This window comes from Dendropsophus ebraccatus, chromosome 6, assembly GCF_027789765.1.
Source record: "Dendropsophus ebraccatus isolate aDenEbr1 chromosome 6, aDenEbr1.pat, whole genome shotgun sequence".
In the NCBI taxonomy this organism is placed as follows: domain Eukaryota; kingdom Metazoa; phylum Chordata; class Amphibia; order Anura; family Hylidae; genus Dendropsophus; species Dendropsophus ebraccatus.
In genome coordinates this window covers 10,462,621-10,483,502 of record NC_091459.1, presented here as the reverse complement: position 1 = coordinate 10,483,502, position 20,882 = coordinate 10,462,621, and the positions used below count along the sequence as shown (strand labels likewise).

General features: G+C 42.3%; 1 protein-coding gene across 1 annotated transcript in view; it reads right to left on the bottom strand.

Moving 5' to 3' along the window:
- Nucleotides 1-20,882, bottom strand: part of COL21A1 (collagen type XXI alpha 1 chain) — a 126,366-nt gene that overhangs the window by 48,344 nt on the left and 57,140 nt on the right. The window contains exons 6-10 of the mRNA XM_069973415.1: nucleotides 18,725-18,898; nucleotides 8,269-8,346; nucleotides 7,008-7,016; nucleotides 5,148-5,231; nucleotides 305-367 (exon numbers count right to left, since the gene is read on the bottom strand). Of these exons, the coding sequence (XP_069829516.1) occupies nucleotides 305-367; nucleotides 5,148-5,231; nucleotides 7,008-7,016; nucleotides 8,269-8,346; nucleotides 18,725-18,898 (408 nt within the window). The remainder of the gene's footprint in view (nucleotides 1-304; nucleotides 368-5,147; nucleotides 5,232-7,007; nucleotides 7,017-8,268; nucleotides 8,347-18,724; nucleotides 18,899-20,882) is intronic.

Genomic DNA, 20,882 nt, shown 5'->3' with positions numbered 1-20,882 from the left:
AACGTCGTGTAGGAAATTTATATTATTGTTAGAAGAGCATCTAATATCAACATATAGAAAGTTATGGATCATACTACAGAGCAAATCCATAAATTCAGGGAAGCGGGCGGCCGAAAGAAGGAACGAATGGTTCAATGGGGCACAACCATCTTCCCTAGGCCCCCAGGGGGTTGCGACCTACAGTCCTGGAACCATCATTCTGACCTATACAGAATATGCATGTACTTTATTGTAGTGTACACGAGAAACAAGATAAAATATAAACATTTACTAGGCATATGTATAACAATTTTTTAGTACTCACAGGCTTACCATCTGGACCAGGTTGTCCAGGGGAACCAGGATTACCAGGCTGTCCAGGATCTCCCTATCAAAAGATAGACATAAATTTCATTAAATTATAATGTTAGGTTAAGGTTAAGCCAAGTCAACGCTCTTCCACATACTTACTAGAGATACCATAGGCTAGTAGTACTATCTATCTATATATATATATATATATATATATATATATATGTCCACACACAATTTTGCTCGGGATAGGATTGACAAAATAAATTTACCAAATTTTCATGATTGTATTGTATACCATTGATGATGGAACGTTTTGGTCATTAATCGACCTTCTTCCACCGGTATACATTGGTGGGTGGTAGGAGACCTAAAAGAAAGGTGCCACAAGTGGTGAAACGTGAGTCAGGCTCTTTTAGGTCTCCTACCACCCACCAATGTATACCGGTTGAGATAGGTCGATTAATGACCAAAACGTTCCATCATCGAAGGTATACAATGCAATCATGAAAATGTTGTAAATTTATTGTGCCAATCCTATCCGTAGCAAATCTGTGTATATAGATATATATACTAAAAAGAATACAAAAGTGACTGTTGTGGAGTGCGATTGATAGCATTTGAGCATTGATGTCACAGTTTTTTTTTTAACAGTAAATAATTAGCTAATTAGAACACCGAGACCTTTAAAATCTGAAAGGAAATTCTAGTTCCCGTTCCCCAGCAGCAAATAACTTAAACCAACCCTAGAAATAAACAAATTATAAGAACGTACAGGTTAAGCCAAGTCAACGCTCTTAATGTTAATGTTAGAATACACAAGTCATGTCCCAAGAGTCGTCTCTAATAACAACTGCTAACAAATTGGTACCAGGTGGTATTAACAAAGTGACGAGAAGCTATAGCATTGATGCAAGACCATAAGACAGATACGGGTCAAGGGGGGCAGTGAGTAAGAGGCGATCGTGGATCAGTTCAGGTCAAATCTCAAAGAGCAAACAAAAACAGATTCCCCAACGACAAGAACCACGCGACCCTGTTGAATGCAGGAGCGTTAAAATATGTTAAGGTTCCCATGTTGTCTCCTGTGGGACACAGGGTTTCCAATCAATGAGAATAAAAAATTGCCGTTTAGGTATTTAGGTACTCAATCCCTTGCTCAGACTGCTGTGTTTTATGGCAATATTAAAGGGGAAGTCCCACCAACTTTGAAATCTGCAGGCAGGTGGGGGAGGGGGTTGAAATAAACAAACAAGTTTACTCACCTGTCCCCAGTGTCTTGTAGCCACCAAGGTGCCGTTGGTCTGCAGGAAACCGGATACATCACATACCCAGCTTCTGCAGCAGCAATGTCACGGGCAATGACAGGGGCGGCGTGGCGCAGCTAGCAGAGCTGCAGGACCCCGGACTGTGGCAAACTGGACCCAGAAGTGGCGCTACGAGACACGGGACAGGTGAGTTAACTTGTTTGCTATTCCCGCCCCCCCACCCCCGCCTGCCCGCAGATTTCATAGTTGGTGGGATGTCTCCTTTAATTCCACTCCAAAGATTTTTAAGGGGTTCTCCAGAGACTCCAATATATTCTTTTCAGTCTAAAACAAAGACCTTTTTCTGTATTAATCAACTATTGAATGCCCTACAGGAAGCTAAGTTTTGCTGTCTGACACAGTGCTCCCTGCTGCCACCTCTGTCCATGTGAGGAACTGTCCAGAGCAGTAGGTTTCTATGGGGATTTTGCTCTGGACACTGCCTGTCATGAACAGAGGATTCAGCAGAAAGCACTGTGTCAGACTGCAAAGAAAACTCCACATCTTGTAGGACATACAGCAGTTGATAAGTACTGGAAGACTTGAGGTTTTTAAATAGAAGTAATTTATAAATCTATATAACTTTCTGGTCTCAGTTGATTTCAAATAAATATTTTTTTTGCCGGAGTGCCCCTATAACAGGGACACATTGATTTAGCTAGGATAATATCATATTACAGAGGGATTTGGAGAAGCTGGAGGCTTGGGCGGAGTAATGGCAAATGAAGTTTAATGTGGATAAATGTAAGGTTATGCATTTGGGCCGTAAAAATAACAAGTGCAATTACGTGCTAAATAATAAAACACTGGGTAACACTGCTTCCGAGAAGGACCTGGGGTTATTGGTGGACAGTAAACTCAATGTTAGTGATTAGTGCCAGGCAGCAGCTGCCAAGGCTAATAAAATAATGGGGTGCCTCAAAAGAGGCGGATGCATCAACGCAGATTCGACCGTGGAACTCTCTGCCACATGATGCTACCATGGCTGATTCATTAGGTTCAAGGGAGGCCTGGATGCTTTTCTTGAAAAATATAATATTACAAGTTATGGGCATTAGATTTCCGGTGATACGTTGATCCAGGGATTGTTCTGATCGCCATTGGAGTCAGGAAGGAATTTTATTCCTGTGATGGGGCAATTGTCGTCTGCCTCATAGGGATTTTTGCCTTCCCCTGGATTCACACAGTAGGGTTTCCCTAGGTTGAACCTGATGGACTCTTGTCTTCTTTCAACCTTATTAACTGTTACTATGTTACTAGAGTGGTTTAATAAACTGCATTAGAAATGTTATTAATGTTAAGTTATTGATCGCAGTGGGTCTCACCGCTGAGACCTGAGATACAGTTGATTTCAGTCAAATCTGATTTTTTTCACTCAGTCTATTAAAGGGGTTGTTCACTAAATATGTTTCTTTCAAATTAACTGGTGCCAGAAAGTGCCAGAGATTTACTAATTTACTTCTATTAAAAAAAGGTCTTCTAGTACTTATTACCTGCTGTATGTCCTGCACGAAGTGAGGTTTTCTATGGGGATTTGCTGCTGCTCTGGACAGTTCCTGACATGGACAGAAGTGGCAGCAGAGAGCACTGTGTCAGACTGGAAAGAATACACCACTTCTTGCAGGACATACAGCAGCTGCTAAATACTGGAAGTCAAATAAGTCAATTACAAATCTCTGGCACTTTATGGCACCAGTTGATTTGAAAGAAAAAATCTTTTGGTGAACTACACCTATAATAGTTAGTTGGAGTGTAAGCTGCCTTCACCTAGAATTGTAAGTTTTATTTCTAATGATACAAAATATTATTGTCACGTTTCTTGAATCTAAGGCTGAATCACTAATACCTCCCGAATCCCTGCATTTAGATGTGAATCAGTATTGGCAACATTGGCCACATATCCTGCACATTTCTACCAGCTGCATTGGACACAGTACATGTTTCTGTTTGTATTATTGTTTATTTAGGAAATGTTATGATTTTTTTTTCTTTCTAGCTATCCACATTGCTTAGTGTGTAAGACAAAGCTTAAGGGAAATTCCTTCCCAGAACATTGATGTAAGGTAAAAAGTTCACTTGAAAGCAGCATTAGGTACAATATGCAACGACTTTCCTAATTTTATTTATCTAGTTAAAGGAGAAGTTTGGCAAAATTTGTATTAAAGTACTGTATTGCCCACCAGAAGTTATACAAATCCCCAATATACACTTATTACGGGAAATGCTTATAAAGTCAAAGCTTCATCAAGGCTTCACTTCCTGGATAACATGGTGATGTCACTTCCTGGATAACATGGTGATGTCACTTCCTGGATAACATAGTGATGTCACTTCCTGGATAGCATGGTGACGTCACTTCCTGGATAGCATGGTGATGTCACTTCCTGGATAAAATGGTGATGTCACTTCCTGGATAAAATGGTGATGTCACTTCCTGGATAACATGGTGATGTTACTTCCTGGATAACATGGTGATGTCACTTCCTGGATAACATGGTGATGTCACGACGCGACTCCCAGAGCTGTACGGGCTGTGGCTGCTGCAGAGGATAATGGCAGGGGGACACTGAGGGACACAGGGCACTGGAGGGACACTGAGCATCCTTCTGCCATCATCCTCTCCAGCAGCCACAGCCCGCACAGCTCTGGGAGTCGGGGCGTGACATCACCATGTTATCCAGGAAGTGACATCACCATTTTATCCAGGAAGTGACATCAGTAGTAAGTGCAGGATAAAAAGCACTTTATAAGCATTTCCCGTAATAAGTGTATATTGGTGACTTGTATAACTTTTGGGGGGCAACAAAATACTTTAATAAAAATTTTTGCCGGACTTCTTCCAAGTAGTCATGGTTCTGGGTGGAGTCAGCACTGTAATTACACCCCTCTAAGCATAATTCAAAGCGCAGTTATCCCCAGTACGTCATAGAGAGGCAAGCCCTAGCATCGGAGCTCCAAAGTCATGCGCAGTACAGCATTGATACACTGCCGCTCTACTGCGCATGTCCGCCTGAATGAAGACTTCAGAGCTCCAATGCTAGGGAAGGTCCACCTCTTAATGATCTATTTGCACGTTAACTTGTTTATTTACAGATTGGCTCCCTTTAAGGTCGTGTTCCCACAATGTATTTTTAAAGGCAAACAACTGACTCTTTTTCATTATGGCAGCAGTTAATAATGATCATGATCATTATTAAAGAGACTCTGTCAGCATGTTTAGGCTGTTCTATCTAAGGGTAGCATAAACTAGTGGCAGAGAAGCTGAACAGAATAATGTATCACTTATATTGCTCTGTGCAGCTGATCCAGAGATCTCCTCCTGAATAACATGGACAATAAGTAGTCCTCTCCATTATGTGCATGAGCTCAAAAGTCATGGATATTTATGAGAAGCAGTAAACTCCGCCCACCAGCTGCCGATTGGCAGTTATCTATCCATGCTGTGTATAGGCAGTCAACTGTCAAAAGTCAGTTTTTTTAGCCTAAAAAAAGTCATTGTGGGAACATAGCCTAATCCTGATAATGGTAAAACAATCAATCCTTACTAACCTTGGGACCAGGAGGTCCTTTTTCTCCAGGCGGACAAATACAGGGAGCAGGTGTTGAGCCAACATCACTTGGGCCATTTAAACACTGGGAAATGAGCAAGGAAAAAATATTTCTTCCATATAACTATTTCAGGGTATGCATTGTAATATATGTATTTAAAAAATGTTATTATGTATAAATAGTAAAATAAAATCTAAGATCTATGAATAGTATGTGAACCTGAATTTCAATTGAAAGAACATAGATAGATAAATAGATAGATAGATAGATAGATAGATAGATAGAGGATAGATAGATAGATAGATAGAGGATAGATAGATAGGAGATAGATAGGAGATAGATAGGAGATAGATAGATAGATAGGAGATAGATAGATAGATAGATAGATAGATAGATAGATAGATAGATAGATAGGAGATAGATAGATAGGAGATAGGAGATAGATAGATAGTAGGAGATAGATAGATAGGAGATAGATAGTAGATAGATAGATAGATAGATCGGAGATAGATAGATAGATAGATAGATAGATAGAAGATAGATAGATAGAAGATAGATAGATAGATAGATAGATAGATAGATAGATAGATAGGAGATAGATAGATAGATAGATAAGAAAGAGCTTGATAAGAAAAGCTGCTTGAAAAAGCTCTCAGTGTGGAGAGCAAAACGTCGCGGTTTGGGGAAATAAACACATTGGGCCACATGTATCATCCGGCTAACGTATCAATTTCGGCGGAAAGTGCCGATTTGCGTAATTTTTTATTCGCAAATGGCCGATTTGCGAATAAAATATTTGCAAATCGGCACTTTCCGCCGAGTACGCCAGGGGGGCGGAAAGGGGGCATGTAGTGGGCGGAACGGAGGGCGCCGACTCAGAGTCCGCGCGATTTACCATCCGTTCCGCCCAAATGTACGCCAAAAACCTACTCCAGTCCCCAGCTGGCGTAGGTTTTCGGCGGTGCGCACCGGCGCGCACGGGATTTATGTAGAGGCAATCCGCCTCTACATAAATCTCTGTAGCGCCGGAGCTGCGGGGGCATTTTTAAGTCCGGCGTAAAAAACGCCGGACTTAATAAATGCCACCCATTGTGTTGAATTCTATCCCATGAGTGCTGCGGTATTCTTCTGATTTAGATAGATAGATAGATAGATAGATAGGACATAGATAGGAGATAGATAGATAGATAGATAGGAGATAGATAGATAGATAGATAGATAGATAGATAGATAGATAGATAGATAGGAGATAGATAGATAGATAGATAGATAGATAGATAGATAGATAGAAGATAGATAGATAGGAGATAGATAGATAGATAGATAGATAGATAGATAGATAGATAGATAGGAGATAGATAGATAGATAGATAGATAGATAGATAGATAGATAGAGGATAGATAGATAGATAGATAGATAGATAGATAGATAGATAGATAGAGGATAGATAGATAGATAGATAGATAGATAGATAGATAGGAGATAGATAGATAGATAGATAGATAGAGGATAGATAGATAGATAGATAGATAGATAGATAGATAGATAGATAGATAGATAGAGGATAGATAGATAGGAGATAGATAGATAGGAGATAGATAGATAGATAGATAGATAGATAGATAGATAGATAGATAGATAGGAGATAGATAGATAGATAGATAGATAGGACATAGATAGATAGATAGATAGATAGATAGATAGATAGATAGATAGATAGATAATAGACTGATATACTTAGATAAAGACACATTCGGATTGCTGTTATTGCTGTTACCAGGGATTCTGGTCTTTCCGTATTCTTTAGAATCAATCACACGATTACCTTAATGTTCTTTGTAAAATAAACAGCCACATACCTCTCCATTCTGAAAAATAGAAATGGAAATAATATGTATATCTTTTAGAATGCTAAATCAGACTACAATTATAAGAAGAAGGTAACACAACATTGTGTGGCCCAGTAATACAGGCGTCCAGCTAAACCTTCCTGTACATTTTGTTAAAGAGGTTGTACCACAAAAATAAGTTACGCCCTATGCTCTAAGAAAGGAGAGACGGCCACACACGTGCTCTGCTGCTCCATTCATTCTCTATTGGAGCCTCTAGAAATAATTGGCATATGTGTGCACCCCACCACTCCATTCAGAGCGTTTAACCCTTTCAGGGCCGGTCCAGATAGCGCCTTGAGGACCAGAGCCCATTTTTGAAATCTGACCAGTCTCACTTTATGTTTTTATACCTTCGTGATGCTATAACTTATCCCAGCAATTTATTTATTTTATTTGTGTGTGTTTTGTTTACTGTTATACTTTATTTTACTGTCCCACCATGGGGACATCACTATTTGATTGCCTGATTGCCATCACATTGCCATGCAGATCTGCATTGCATTGTAACGTACCTGTAACAGGCAAAGCTGACAAGGCTCGGCCTTAGGCTTTTAGTTCGTAACAAATCTATATAACTTTTTTAAACCACTTGATAAAAAAAAATAAAAAATCACCCCTTTAAAATTAGTCATTTCTGTTGTTTGAGGGTCCTAGCAATCAGACCTCCCATGTCCCTCTGAGAAAAGGGCAGAACTAAAGAACTAAAGGATTTAAAGTTGTGTCAATGTTAATTCAATACAACTGAACTAAACTTTTAGCAAAGTTCGGACAGGTACGGGAAGAGCGACGTGCTCCCCCTGTGTCTTCCTGTGGCTCTCCGGTCCACTTCCATCGATTTCTCTGGCGAAGGCAAATTACAGGTTGACTGGGATGGGACAGCACCGCGACCGGTGATTGGCTGAGCGGGCCTTCACTGGAGAAGACAACGGGACAGGACCGGAGAAGAAGGACACCGGGGAGCGCACATGTAAGTATAATGAGCAGCTCATTACAGTTTTGTTCGGCACAAACCCAAAGTTTACATTAAAGTTCTGCAAACCTGCCGAACTGATTTTTTTACAAGTTTGTCTATCTCTATAAATAACGTGTTGGTATAAATAAATTTAAAAAAAATGTGCTAAACATTTAATTTTACTACAGAATGTGATTTGGATTGCCTAATAGCAAGTTTCTCTAAACCAATGACATAATTATGAAAAGCCGTGATGGCAACACTAAAAGTAGTTACCTTTCCAGAAATCTCACAAGCCGTCTCACGTTTGTTTTGCTCTGGATCACAATATATTCTCAGCTTTTGGAGTGTAAACTGTAAAATAAAAATGTTATATTAAATACTGTGATATTCATGGAAAAATCGGACATTTCACAGCTCAGACAATAAATCATATACAGTGCCGATGCTAGGGCACAGGTTCTGTCTATTGTCCTCTATATCCATGAGGTTTGCTGTAAAGCATATCACTAAGTGCTGTTTAAAACAGCTCAGACAAGATGGCAGCCACCATATCAATGTACAAAAGAATAAAATAAAAAATAATCCAAAAAAAAAACAATTAGAAAAATAAAGAACATGTTTCAGTATCTGGCTTTAATCTGTAAAGGAAAATCTAGGCGATACATGACCTTTAAGGACACTGTGTAATTTTTCTAATTTGACAGTGATAATATGTTTGTAATGCTTTTTCATAACACATTGTACTTTATTTTGGTGGTACATTCTCATTAATCAAAAGTTTTGATCAGTCTGGGTCTGAGTGTTCAGATCTGTACCGACTGGGAGAACGAGCCGGGAAAAGACCGTGCTCTGACTGATTGCCTATGCCTAAGTCTATGAAGCCCGACTGATATCATGTGACCAGTAGCGGTCTTGGGCACCACGCATACCACGCAATTGCGTGGGGCCCCCGACATCCAGGGGGGCCCCGCTCTGGTGCCCAAGACCGCTGCGGATAACTATGTGCGCTCGTAACGAGCGCACATAGTTACAGGCAGCAGCGGCACTGACAGGGCAGGAGCCATTGGCTCCCTCCCTGTCAGTCACTCTTGTGGCCGCAGGAAGTGTTTTCCCTGCGGTCACAAGAGGCCGCTCTGTGTCTCTGGTGCCGGCGCTCGAGGCGTCACTGGAGCGCCGGTGCCATGACAACGGGAGAGCGGCCTTATGTGACCGCAGGGGAAACACTTCCCGCGGCCACAAGAGGGAAGAGACGAGAAGAGGAGACGCCGGACCCAGGTGAGTAAAAATGTTTTTTTTGTTTTTTTGTGTGTGTTATATATAGGGGGCCTATATAAAACGGGAGGAGCACACAGGGGGGCTATATAAACGGGGGGAGCGCACAAGGGGGGCTATATAAATGGGGGGAGCGCACAGGGGGGTTATATAAACGGGGGGAGCGCACAGGGGGGCTATATAAACGGGGGGAGCGCACAGGGGGCTATATAAACGGGGGGAGCGCACAGGGGGCCTATATAAATGGGGGGAGCGCACAGGGGGCCTATATAAACGGGGGGAGCGCACAGGGGGCCTATATAAACGGGGGGAGCGCACAGGGGGCCTATATAAACGGGGGGAGCGCACAGGGGGCTATATAAACGGGGGGAGCGCACAGGGGGCTATATAAACGGGGGAGCGCACAGGGGGCTATATAAACGGGGGGAGCGCACAGGGGGCTATATAAACGGGGGGAGCGCACAGGGGGCTATATAAACGGGGGGAGCGCACAGGGGGCTATATAAACGGGGGAGCGCACAGGGGGGCTATATAAACGGGGGGAGCGCACAGGGGGGCTATATAAACGGGGGGAGCACACAGGGGGCTATATAAACGCAGGAGCGCACAGGGGGGCTATATAAACGGGGGGAGCACAAAGTGGGGGGCTATATAAACGGGGGGGGCTCTATATAAGTGGGGTAGTGCACGGGGGCTATATAAACGGGGGGAGCGCACAGGGGGCTATATAAACGGGAGCACACAGGGGGCTTTATACAAGTGGGGGAGCTCACAGGAGGCTATATACAAGTGGGGGAGCTCACAGGAGGCTATATACAAGTGGGGGAGCTCACAGGGGGGCTATATAAGGGGGAGCACACAGGGGGGCTATATACAAGTGGGGGAGCTCACAGGGAGGCTATATACAAGCGGGGGAGCTCACAGGGGGTATATAAAACTGGGGGCAGCACACGGGGTATAAACAACTGGGGGCAGCACACGGGGGGTATATACAACTGGGGGGAGCACACGGGTATATACGACTGGGAGAAGCACACAGGGGGTCTATATAGTATACTGGGGGAGCACACAGGGGGGCTATGTATAACTGGGGGATCACACAGGTCTATATATAACTGCGGGAGCACACAGGGGGGTCTATATACCACTGGGGACAGCACACAAGAGGTATATACTACAAGGGGCAGCACACAAGTGGTATTTACTACTGTCGGCAGCGCACAAGGGGTCTATATAACTGGGGGCAGCACACAGCGGTCTTAATTACATTGGGACTGCACAGAAGTGCCTATATGCCTCACTACTATACTGGGGCACAGAACATACCTAATTATTAAGTGGGGGCACAGGGACACCTTTAATCTGTGGGGGCACAGAGAGGCGTAACTACTATATAGGGGTACAGGGGACCTAACTACTGTATGTGTTGGAGCCTAAAATATTTCTCTGACAGATTCTGGAGGGAAGATTACCAGCCGGGAGAAGACTTCAAGGTGGCCCAGGCTGGATGGAGAGAGAAAGAAAAAAAAGTAAAAGACGCTGATCAGAGAAGACGCCTCCTGTAAGTCACTGGATGTAACTGCACTCTGTTATAGGGTCTGTAGTGATAGAGGTCATGGTGTGGCAGTATTATGTTATGGCATCATTGGTAATATCTTCCTGTTTTGTTCAGAGCAGTTTTGAGGTGATATGTAATCTCTGTATGGTGGTAGGAGGGTTATAAGAGGACTACTGGGGGGGGCAGCGCATGTCGAGGAGGGGGGGCATGGGGGGGCCCCAGACATGACTTTGCTTGGGGCCCCAGAAATGCCAAGACCGCCCCTGCATGTGACACAGAGCCGGTAGAGCACCATGCTTAGCGCGGTCTTTTCCCGGCTAGTTCTCCCTATCTGTATGGGTCTGAAAACCTGGACCGATCAAAAATATTGACACATCTATATGACATGTCAAAAGTTTTTACAAATGACAGTGACAGGTTAACTCTTACCATACGTTTCCTTTATGTTGGCATAATTTTTTAAACAGTTTTATAAGGCACATATTTAAAGTAATATTTAAATTTTCAAAAAGTTAATTTGTACATAAAATATACTGCAAAACCAGAAAAAAATTATATGAAATTGAAAATAAAACGCAATATTTCTTATTTGGGGTGGCTTTGTGTTTACGCCATGCGCCCTATGGTAAAACTGACTTGTTATCTATGTTCCACAAGTTGATCTGATTACAACGATGCAACTTCCATAACTTTTATTTCATTTGATGGCTTTTAAAATATTAAAACCTTTAAAAAGACTAAATGTTCCTTAAAATTGCTTTATTCCCATCCTTATAGCGCTTTTATCATTTTGTCTATCATTTTTTTTTATAAATGGGTGAAGGGGGGTGATTCTGACTTTTATTAGGGGAGGGGGGGGGTTTATAATAAAAACACTTTTTTTTTTCACTTACAGTAATTAGAAGCCCCCTGGGGGACTTCTATATACACAGCACTGATCCCCCTGGGGGACTTCTATATACACAGCACTGATCACCCTGGAGGACTTCTATATACACAGCACTGATCCCCTGGGGGACTTCTATATACACAGCACTGATCCCCTGGGGGACTTCTATATACACAGCACTGATCCCTCAGGGGGACTTCTATATATACAGCACTGATCCCCAGGGGGACTTCTATATACACAGCACTGATCCCCCTGGGGGACTTCTATATACACAGCACTGATCCCCCTGGGGGACCCCTATATACACAGCACTGATCTCCCATTGAAATCAATGCTGTGTATATAATAGAGCACTGATCCATCAGACCATATACATGGATTCCCCCTGGGATGAGCGTCATTCTGACGCTGAGCCCCGGCCCGGCCAGTACACTGGATCTTGAGGGGAGACACTAGACACCAGGGAAAAGGCTGGAAAGGACATTTAAATGCAGCTGTCATATTTGAGAGCTGCGTTTAATTGCCCTAATAAGCAGGTTTGGCGATTGGCTGCACTTGCTAATAGCCGTGGTCTGGGGCTGCAGAGTACATCTTGCGGAGGGAAGGGGTTAAAGCAAAATAGTTGTATTTAGAGTGCACATATTGAGAGTGTAACGGGCACTGAATGTGAACCTGCTGTGCTACCAGATTGGTTTCGATTTGGGCCACAACAGGGAGTGGAGTCTAAGTGCCCTCTAGTTCTTCACTCTTTATCCCCCTTCCCCAGGATTCAGAAGCTTGACTTTTGTGGCTAGCGGACACCAGGGCAGGAGGCTTCAGATGCAGGTCCGAGATACAGGCATGGGTCAGGATTAGAGATGAACGAAAAGAACTTCACAAACCCAGTCCAAGATGGCAGCCACACATTGCTGCTGTTTTTTTAAAAAACAAAAAAGAACCTATGCTTACCTATCCATGTCTCCCTAGCTGAGAGTGACAGCCTGCTCACCCAATCACAGGCCGCGGCACTGTCCTGTCTTAGTCAGTGATTGGCTGCCTGCAATCACAGACCTTGCACTTGTAAAGGGGATAAAGTCTATGGAGCCCAGGCCTATGTACAGACTGCGTCATTCATCGTTGTGTGCATGGGCCCATAGACTTTGTATGGTAGGTACTTGCAGATATGTGGACAATAACAATAGCCATAACAATAATACCAGATGCCCATTGTCAAAATGTTTCAGCAAAGGATTAATATGGATAATCTGGCCCTTTTAATCTCTGTAACGCTCGTGCGCACTTAAACATGAGGATACAGTCAAAGCACGCTCTATCCTGCCAAGCTGTTTTCCCAGCATAACAAGGGGCCTCCGTCTCGATAAGGTGAAATACAGTGCTATGAATACAAGAATGGCTGAGCTGGACAATGCGATTATTCAGCCTATCATTCACTTTAATATGACTTTTAATATTCTCCCATATTGTGTTTAGGTGTCTGTCATCCTGTTGTATTGATAGACGTATCATGTGACTGAATTGGACTAATGTTGTGCAGCATCTGCTTCTAATTTCCATGTATTGAATTCTGTATCTGTTCTGAATCTGCTTCCCCAGACAGTAAATTATGTTTGGTGATAAGAATGGATGTGGAAGTAATGAAAGACTCAAAGCCTTGCAGAAGGGAAGCTGTAGGGGGGGTGCAGTTACATTCATTATGTACCCACAATCTGACCCCCCCAAACCACTTGTACCTTCGGATAGCTGCTTTTAATCCAAGATCTGTCCAGGGGTCCGTTCAGCAGGTGATGCAGTTATTGTCCTAAAAACAACTTTTAAACGTGCAGCCCTGTGTCAAATTGGCATGGCCTGGAGTGTGTGTGCCCTAGGATTGTGACACCCCTCTGCCCCTCCTCCCTGCCCTCTTCATCATTAGGAATGCTCTTAGAATAATTTCTTCTATTCATCACCTGTGTGAACACTGCACATGAGTTGGATCGTTAGGGCACTTGTGCAGTGTTCAGGTGAGGAATAGGAAAAAACCTGCCCGAGGCATTGCTAGTGATGAGGAGGGACAGAGAGGTAGTGCAAGCCTGGGGCATAGACACTCTAGGCCACGCCAATTTGGCACAGGGCTGCAAGTTTAAAAGTTGTTTTTTTAGGACAAAAACTTTATCACCTGCCAAACGGACCCCAGGACAGATCTTGGATTAAAAGCAGCTATCCAAAGGTACAAGCAGTTTGGGGGGGGGCAGATTGTTGTGGGTACAGAGTCTCTTTAAAGAGGTACTCTGATATCAGGTTAAAAAAAAAAACATGATGTAGATGCATATGGCATTGCTTACCTATCTGCCCCAGTTCTGTTTATTCTTACTTCTGGATTTCGTGGTTGTGCTTTTAGCTGGTAAGTACTAAAATCCCCAGAATACATTGCTTTCCCTCTACTGTTTATCATGGTGCTCCCACCCTGCCTACTCTCCTACCACTGATTTCCTACCAGTTCCCTGCCCAAACCTGTTGCAGAACATTTAAGAATGTTTAACTGCAGACTATTGCACAATGAGTAAAGCTGCAGCACCTACTGCTTTCATTCTCTCTGCTCTTCTGCCCTTACAATGCTCAGAAAAAGGCAGCATGCTGTAAATGTCACATTACAAAAACACACACACACACACACACATATATACATACATACATACATCCAGGAGATTGTCTAGAGGAGATGCAGGGGGTTGGGGGGCGGCTGCCCGGGCAATTGTTAAAACGTCCGGGCAGCCCATAGAAGATAGTGGCTCCTATCACACGGGGCGCAGGCAGCAGATTGTTGCCAGGCTGATCGCTTGTGTTTCATCCTGTTGATAGATAACAATGAGCCAACATGGTGCATGTTGTCTGATCATTGTCTTCTATTATACTAAGCGATTATTGGCCAAATACTGCCAATAATCGCTTTGTGTAATAGGGCCTATAGAGACCAAATCCAGCCGAGCCTCCTGTCACAACAGAGGATGATGAATTGTTGAGAGAAAGAGATAGATAGGGGGAGGAGCAGGTGCTCTACAGACCAGTGATCCCTGGCATGGACAGGCATGATGGTATTGTAAGTATTGTAACAGACAGGGCCGGGACAAAGAGTTGGCAGGTGTAGGCCATGGCCTAGGGCGCAAAATGACAGGGGGCGGTAAGTAATTATTTTACTTACCCAACCATCCTGTCCCTTGCTCGCCCGCCCACCCTGCACTGTAACGAGCGCTCATAGTTACATTCAGAAGCACTGACAGAGAGGAAACCATCGGCTCCCTCCCTGTCACTCACACTTGTGGCCGCAGGCAGCTTTTAGCCTGCAGTCACAAGAGGCCGCGCTCCCCTTGCGGTGTCAATGCTTGAGTGACATCACTGGAGCGCCGAGCCGAGGTCAGCGCTCCAGTGATGTCACTCAAGCACTGACACCGCAAGGGGAGCGCGGACTCTTGTGACCGCAGGCAAAAAGGTGCCTGCTGCCACAAGGGTGCAGAGAAGAGGAGACGCTCAGCCAAGGTGAGTATAAGTATTTTTTTTTTTTTTTTTTAAGTTTGGTTGTTTAGGGAATGGTTAGGGAGCACACAGGGGGTCTATATATAACTGGGGCAGCACACAGGGGGTCTATATACTTCTGGGGGAGCACACAAGGGGTCTATATATAACTGGGGCCGCACACAGGGAGTATATATACTTCTGAGGGAGCACACAGGGGTTCTAAATACTTCTGGGGGAGCACACAGGGGGACTATATATAACTGGGGTAGCACACAGGGGGCCTATATACTTCTTGGGGAGCACACAAGGGATCTATATGTAACTCAGGGAGCACAAAGAGATCTATATACTACTGGTGGAGCACACAAGGGGTCTATATACTTTTGGGGGCAGAATACAGGTCTATATAACTGGGAGCAGCACACAGGGGTCTAAATACTACTGGGGGCAGCACACAGCAGTCTATACTATATTGGGGCTGCACAGAGGGGCCTTACTACTATACTGGGGCACAGGAACACCTTAAAACTATGGGGGCACAGAGTGGGGTAGTTACTGTATGTGCTTGAGCCTAAAATGTTTCTCTAGCATATTCTGGACAAAAGAGTGTAATAAGAGAACTACCATATGTATTGGGGATCTTCATACAGTGTGGGGGCACTGTCAGGGCATTATACTGTGTGGGGAGCACCGATTCTGATAATGCTGGGTTCAAAGTTAAGGGGAGGGGGCGCCATTTGCCTTCTCTGCCTAGGGGACCAAAACTCCTTGTCCCAGCCCTGGTAACAGATGGAGGGCGAAAGGTTACCCATTCATGCAATAGACAATACACATTTTGTAGATCTTCTATTCTCCATTTCCTGTTGGGGGTGAGGCACACTGAAGCCAGTACTATTAGTGGTAACCATGAATTAGTAAGTTATGTATCTTTGGGTAAAACAACGCCATTTAGAATGCAGCAGCTGCGGCAATCTGCCGATTCCACCCGGTCCTAATCCCAACACCACAGCAAACAGCTGCTTTTGCCTGGGGAAATTTTAGCCAACCGGGAATTTTCCCTGTGACGGCAATCTAGTATTATATGGCTGCCATGTACAGCGATATCCAGAGTCCGCTAGAATACCAGCAATTCATACAGCAGCTTTTCCTATTGGGTCGGAATATTTTTTACAAACCACAATGTAAGACTCTGACACATCGCTAACAGAATATTAAACCTAGCAGGATATCCCAAAAAGAAAAACGCCACTTATTATTTTACAACCCTGCAAATCTTTTACATGGAACCCACAGGATATCACATTCAGGGTTGTGGTTTTTAGGGGCATGCTAAAGTGCTCGCACATGTTTAAAAATAATATGTTTGAGATCACTTATAGTAACCTTCAGACTACGTCAATAAAGATCAGTACTTTTCTGGAAATTGTTCAGGGACAACTGACTATAATTTAGGTTGATAACATTTGGCTGTGAATATGAAAGCATCCACAAAGCCACCGCTCTAACATTTCTATGCAGTTGAAATCAGTCTGGCCTTTTTTTTTTTTTTTTTCTTTTTTGAGACAGTAAGTAGGTTTATCAATAGCTGATTTGTAAGGCTTCCCCTCCGAAATATCAGGATGCTAAATATTTACATTTCTTTTACTTTAATGATAAAATAAAATGAATAAATAATAATAAAGGGACAAACAATAAATGATACAAAAAAAAAAAAAAAAATAATAATAATAATAATAATAATAGGAGGACGATAATAATAATAAAAAACAAAAAATAAATAATAAATAAAATAATAATAATAATATGATAATAATAATAATAATAATAATAAAAAAGAAACAAAAAATAAAATTAATAATAGTAATAATAATAATAATAATAAGATAATAATAATAAAGAAACAAATAATAAATGAATAAACTACACTGTTTGGTGCAATTAAAGTACCTCCTTGCCATTGCTTAACATGGAACATGAGGAATCAGCGCCGAATCAGCGAGGAAAGTGTTCTCGCAAATTTGCTCAGAATTTGCAGGAACGTGTTCTGCCCGGAATCACCTCTGGGGGAATTCTATGCGGAATCTGTACAAATTCCATGTGCATTCTGTGCGGAATCCATGGGAACACTTTCCGCTGGGAAATGTGGGCGGAGACACAGAGAAATGGCTGCCTTCTGAACTAATTTTTTTCCAATTCTGCATGGAATCTGCTCTGAATTTCCACAAGCACTCCACACTGAATTAGCACGGATTCCGCGGCAAAAACTTTCTGAGTGGAAAATCACTGCTCAATTCATTACAATTGCTATTGACATGGCAATTCTTCTGGTGGAAAATGGATCCACCGCGGAAATTCCATTCAATTCCACTCAATTGAATTTGGCTCTGCACTATATTTTCACAGTGTGGATCCAACGCTAAAATTAAGCGCTGATTCCTCAGTGTGAACTGGCCCTAAAGCATCTAACTGCAGATATTTCTCCTATCTGTAAAACAGATGCAACAATTTTCACGTGGAAATCCAGAATGTCCCCCGAGCCCTAACATTTTGATTTCTAATTCTACGCTCACTTTTACTGACAGCAGCAATGAATAATAACTCAAGTGTTCTCAGTGGTCCAAGAGAATGTGAAATACACTTACAAAGCATCACTTTTATTCTGCTTTGTAAATCACTGCGTAGGTCTCTGCTGGGGTGCTTGGTTGGGAGAACTGCTGGTATCAATAACTATAGCTTTATAGCTCCTGCTCATCAATTTAGTTTTTTTTTTAAGAAAAGTTCATGTACAGTATGATCATTTCTGAATAACAAATACATCAGTATGGCGGTAGGAATCTCACACCATACGTCTCAGGATATATTATAGACATAAGTCAGGGGCATGTGTACTGCACAGCTGAAGGGATGTTGAAGCATTGCATAACATTGGTCAGTATTATTGGTGATCTTCACATAGTGTCTGCCTGAGGGCAGACTCAATAAGAAGATTGCTGATCTAACAGGACGGAGGTAAATATTATGAAAGTCATGCTGCGGGGGTCCCGATCAGTGAGTGACCGTTACTTATCTTTAAATAGAAGTAAATTATAAATCTGTATACCTTTCTGAAACCAGTTGATTTGAAAGAGAATTTTCACCAGAGTACCCCTTTAAATTGACAGCACCCATGAAGACCTATGTGTAGTCTGATCATGTGGTCATCACTGCCTCTCCCCTTCATTTTGCCGCCAAGCAATAAAAAAGGGTTCAGATATAAAAGTATATTACATAATCAGAATCCAGGCGGTACAGGGGTCCTTTACTTAACCTACCCATGGCTTAGATAAAAGACCACTTATAGGGCTGCTGCTGATATTTTCAGCAGGAACTTTGGATCGTGTCTGGGGAAGACAAACCCTAAGTTTATGTCTAGTACTGCCGCTATTTATTTAAATGGGAAACTAAGTTAGTCATCTTTTAATATCCATCCTGCCTACTGAAATACAGTGCAAGGTAACATGTAAGGCCACACTTACCTGAACAGTTTCTTCTCTTCCAGAGTATTTTCCAATCTGCGTCTGTCCACTAACATATATACCTATAACAGGTAGAAGTCGTCTTGTTTCAATTTGTTGGTCATCAATATATAACGTTGCATCTTCTTCTGTCACTAAAAGCCTTATTTGGTGCCATCCTTCATCAAATAATTTCTATAACACAGAAGAAAACACATTAAGGACATGTTCACACAGTGTATAAACAACGGCCATTATTTGGCACTCAAAACAATGGCCGTTGTTTTGAGTATCAAACCACAGCCAATGTTTTCGATGAAAATTGCATTGAAGTCTATGGACAACGGCTGGAAATAATTGACATGGTCATTATTTCGACCGCCATATTGTGTGAAACAACGGTCACTGTTTGCATTGACTTATATGCAAATCGTTGCATTATGAAAAGAACGTCCATCGTTTAGTAAATTGTGTGAACAACGACCACTGTTTGCATTGACTTCAATGCAAATCGTTGCATAATAAAAAGAACGGCCACTGTGCAAATTGAAAACAACAGCCATTCTTTTCATAAAAAGTATGTTGTGTGAACATAGCCTCATACTTGAATATAATAACGATAATAAATTGGTCATATTGTCACAAACTGAAGCTCTATGTATAGTATATTAAGTTGGAATCTTTAAAGGTGAGATCCGGAGAGCAGGAAAAGTCCTACCTTCTCTGCTCTTTAGTGCTCCACTTCCTCTGCCTGCGTAACTTGGATTCCCGGGGCCACATAGCAAAAAACTGTAAGGGGCCCCCCTCCCCTACACGTAACACAAAGCACGGCAGATATATACTGTATATAGGCTCAGTGAAAAATAAAATCTCTTGTGCCCAAAGGCAGAATCCTGGCTGCAGTCATAAGTGACTGGCAGAGCAGAGAGCCAATGGCTGCTTGCTCTGTCAGTCCACTGTTTTTAAAGGAGAAGTTCAGCCAAAAGTATTTTTTAATATGTTATTACTTATGGAAAGTTAGACAAATTCATAATGTACATTAATTATGGGAAATGCACATATAGGGATATTTCCCTTAATTTAGTAAATCATGGAAGGTTCAAATTCTCTCAAAAACCGTGACGTCACGAATCAAGCATATTTCCTATGAGTGTCCAGCAGGGGGTGCAGTATATGTAGAAGTCTATGGACTGTGTTGAAGTATATAGAAGAGTATGTAATGTAATGTAAAAACTACCCTTTATTAATGGACAATGTGTATGGAATAATTTGGGGAGCAAAGACAAATGGAGGGCACCAAGCAGGGAGGGAGGTGCTGGTGTTTCTAACTACCTCCTCTTCCCTTCCTGCTTGGTGCAGTGGGACAGATAGACACTACTACTACTCCCATCATCTGCTCATACTATGAGCAGATGATGGGAGGAGTAGTAGTGTCTATCTGTCCCACTGCACCAAGCAGGGAGGGAGGAGGAAGTTAGATGCACCGGCAAGTGTCCTTGCTCCCCAATTCTATACACATAGTCCATTAATAAAGTGTAGTTTTTACATTACATTACATACTCTTCTATATACTTCAATACAGTCCATAGACTTCTACTTATACTGCGCCCCCTGCTGGACACTCCATAGGAATTACAACTGATTTTTGACGTCACAGTTTTTGAGAGAATTTGAACACTTTATGATCTACTAAATTAAGGGAAAAAGCCCTATATGTGCATTTCCCATAATTAATGTGTATTAGGAATTTGTCTAACTTTCCATAAGTAATAACACATTAAAAAATACTTTTGGCCGGAGTTGTCCTTTAATTATAAGGGCCCATTAGAACCCCATATGGTTAAATACATAGGTGCAGGAGCAGACTACCTTCTGTACAGACCCATCATTAAAAAAAACATACTCTGCCACACACTCTTTAAAAAGTTCCTGCTTTGTTATGTGCATTATGTGTGTTAGTAAAAAAAACTAGGGGTCACACAGAAGGGAGTATGACTACAAGATTGAATTACACAGGGATTGTTTGTTCTCTGTTATCAAGAAGTCCCATAGGGTCTGCATTTCATACTTTAAAATGAAAGTACCATCAAGTACATAGCTTTAAGTATTTTATATGATTATACTGATGCCGGCTCAGGGATGCCAGTGCCGTGGTCCTTCTTTTGTCTGGAGCACTGGA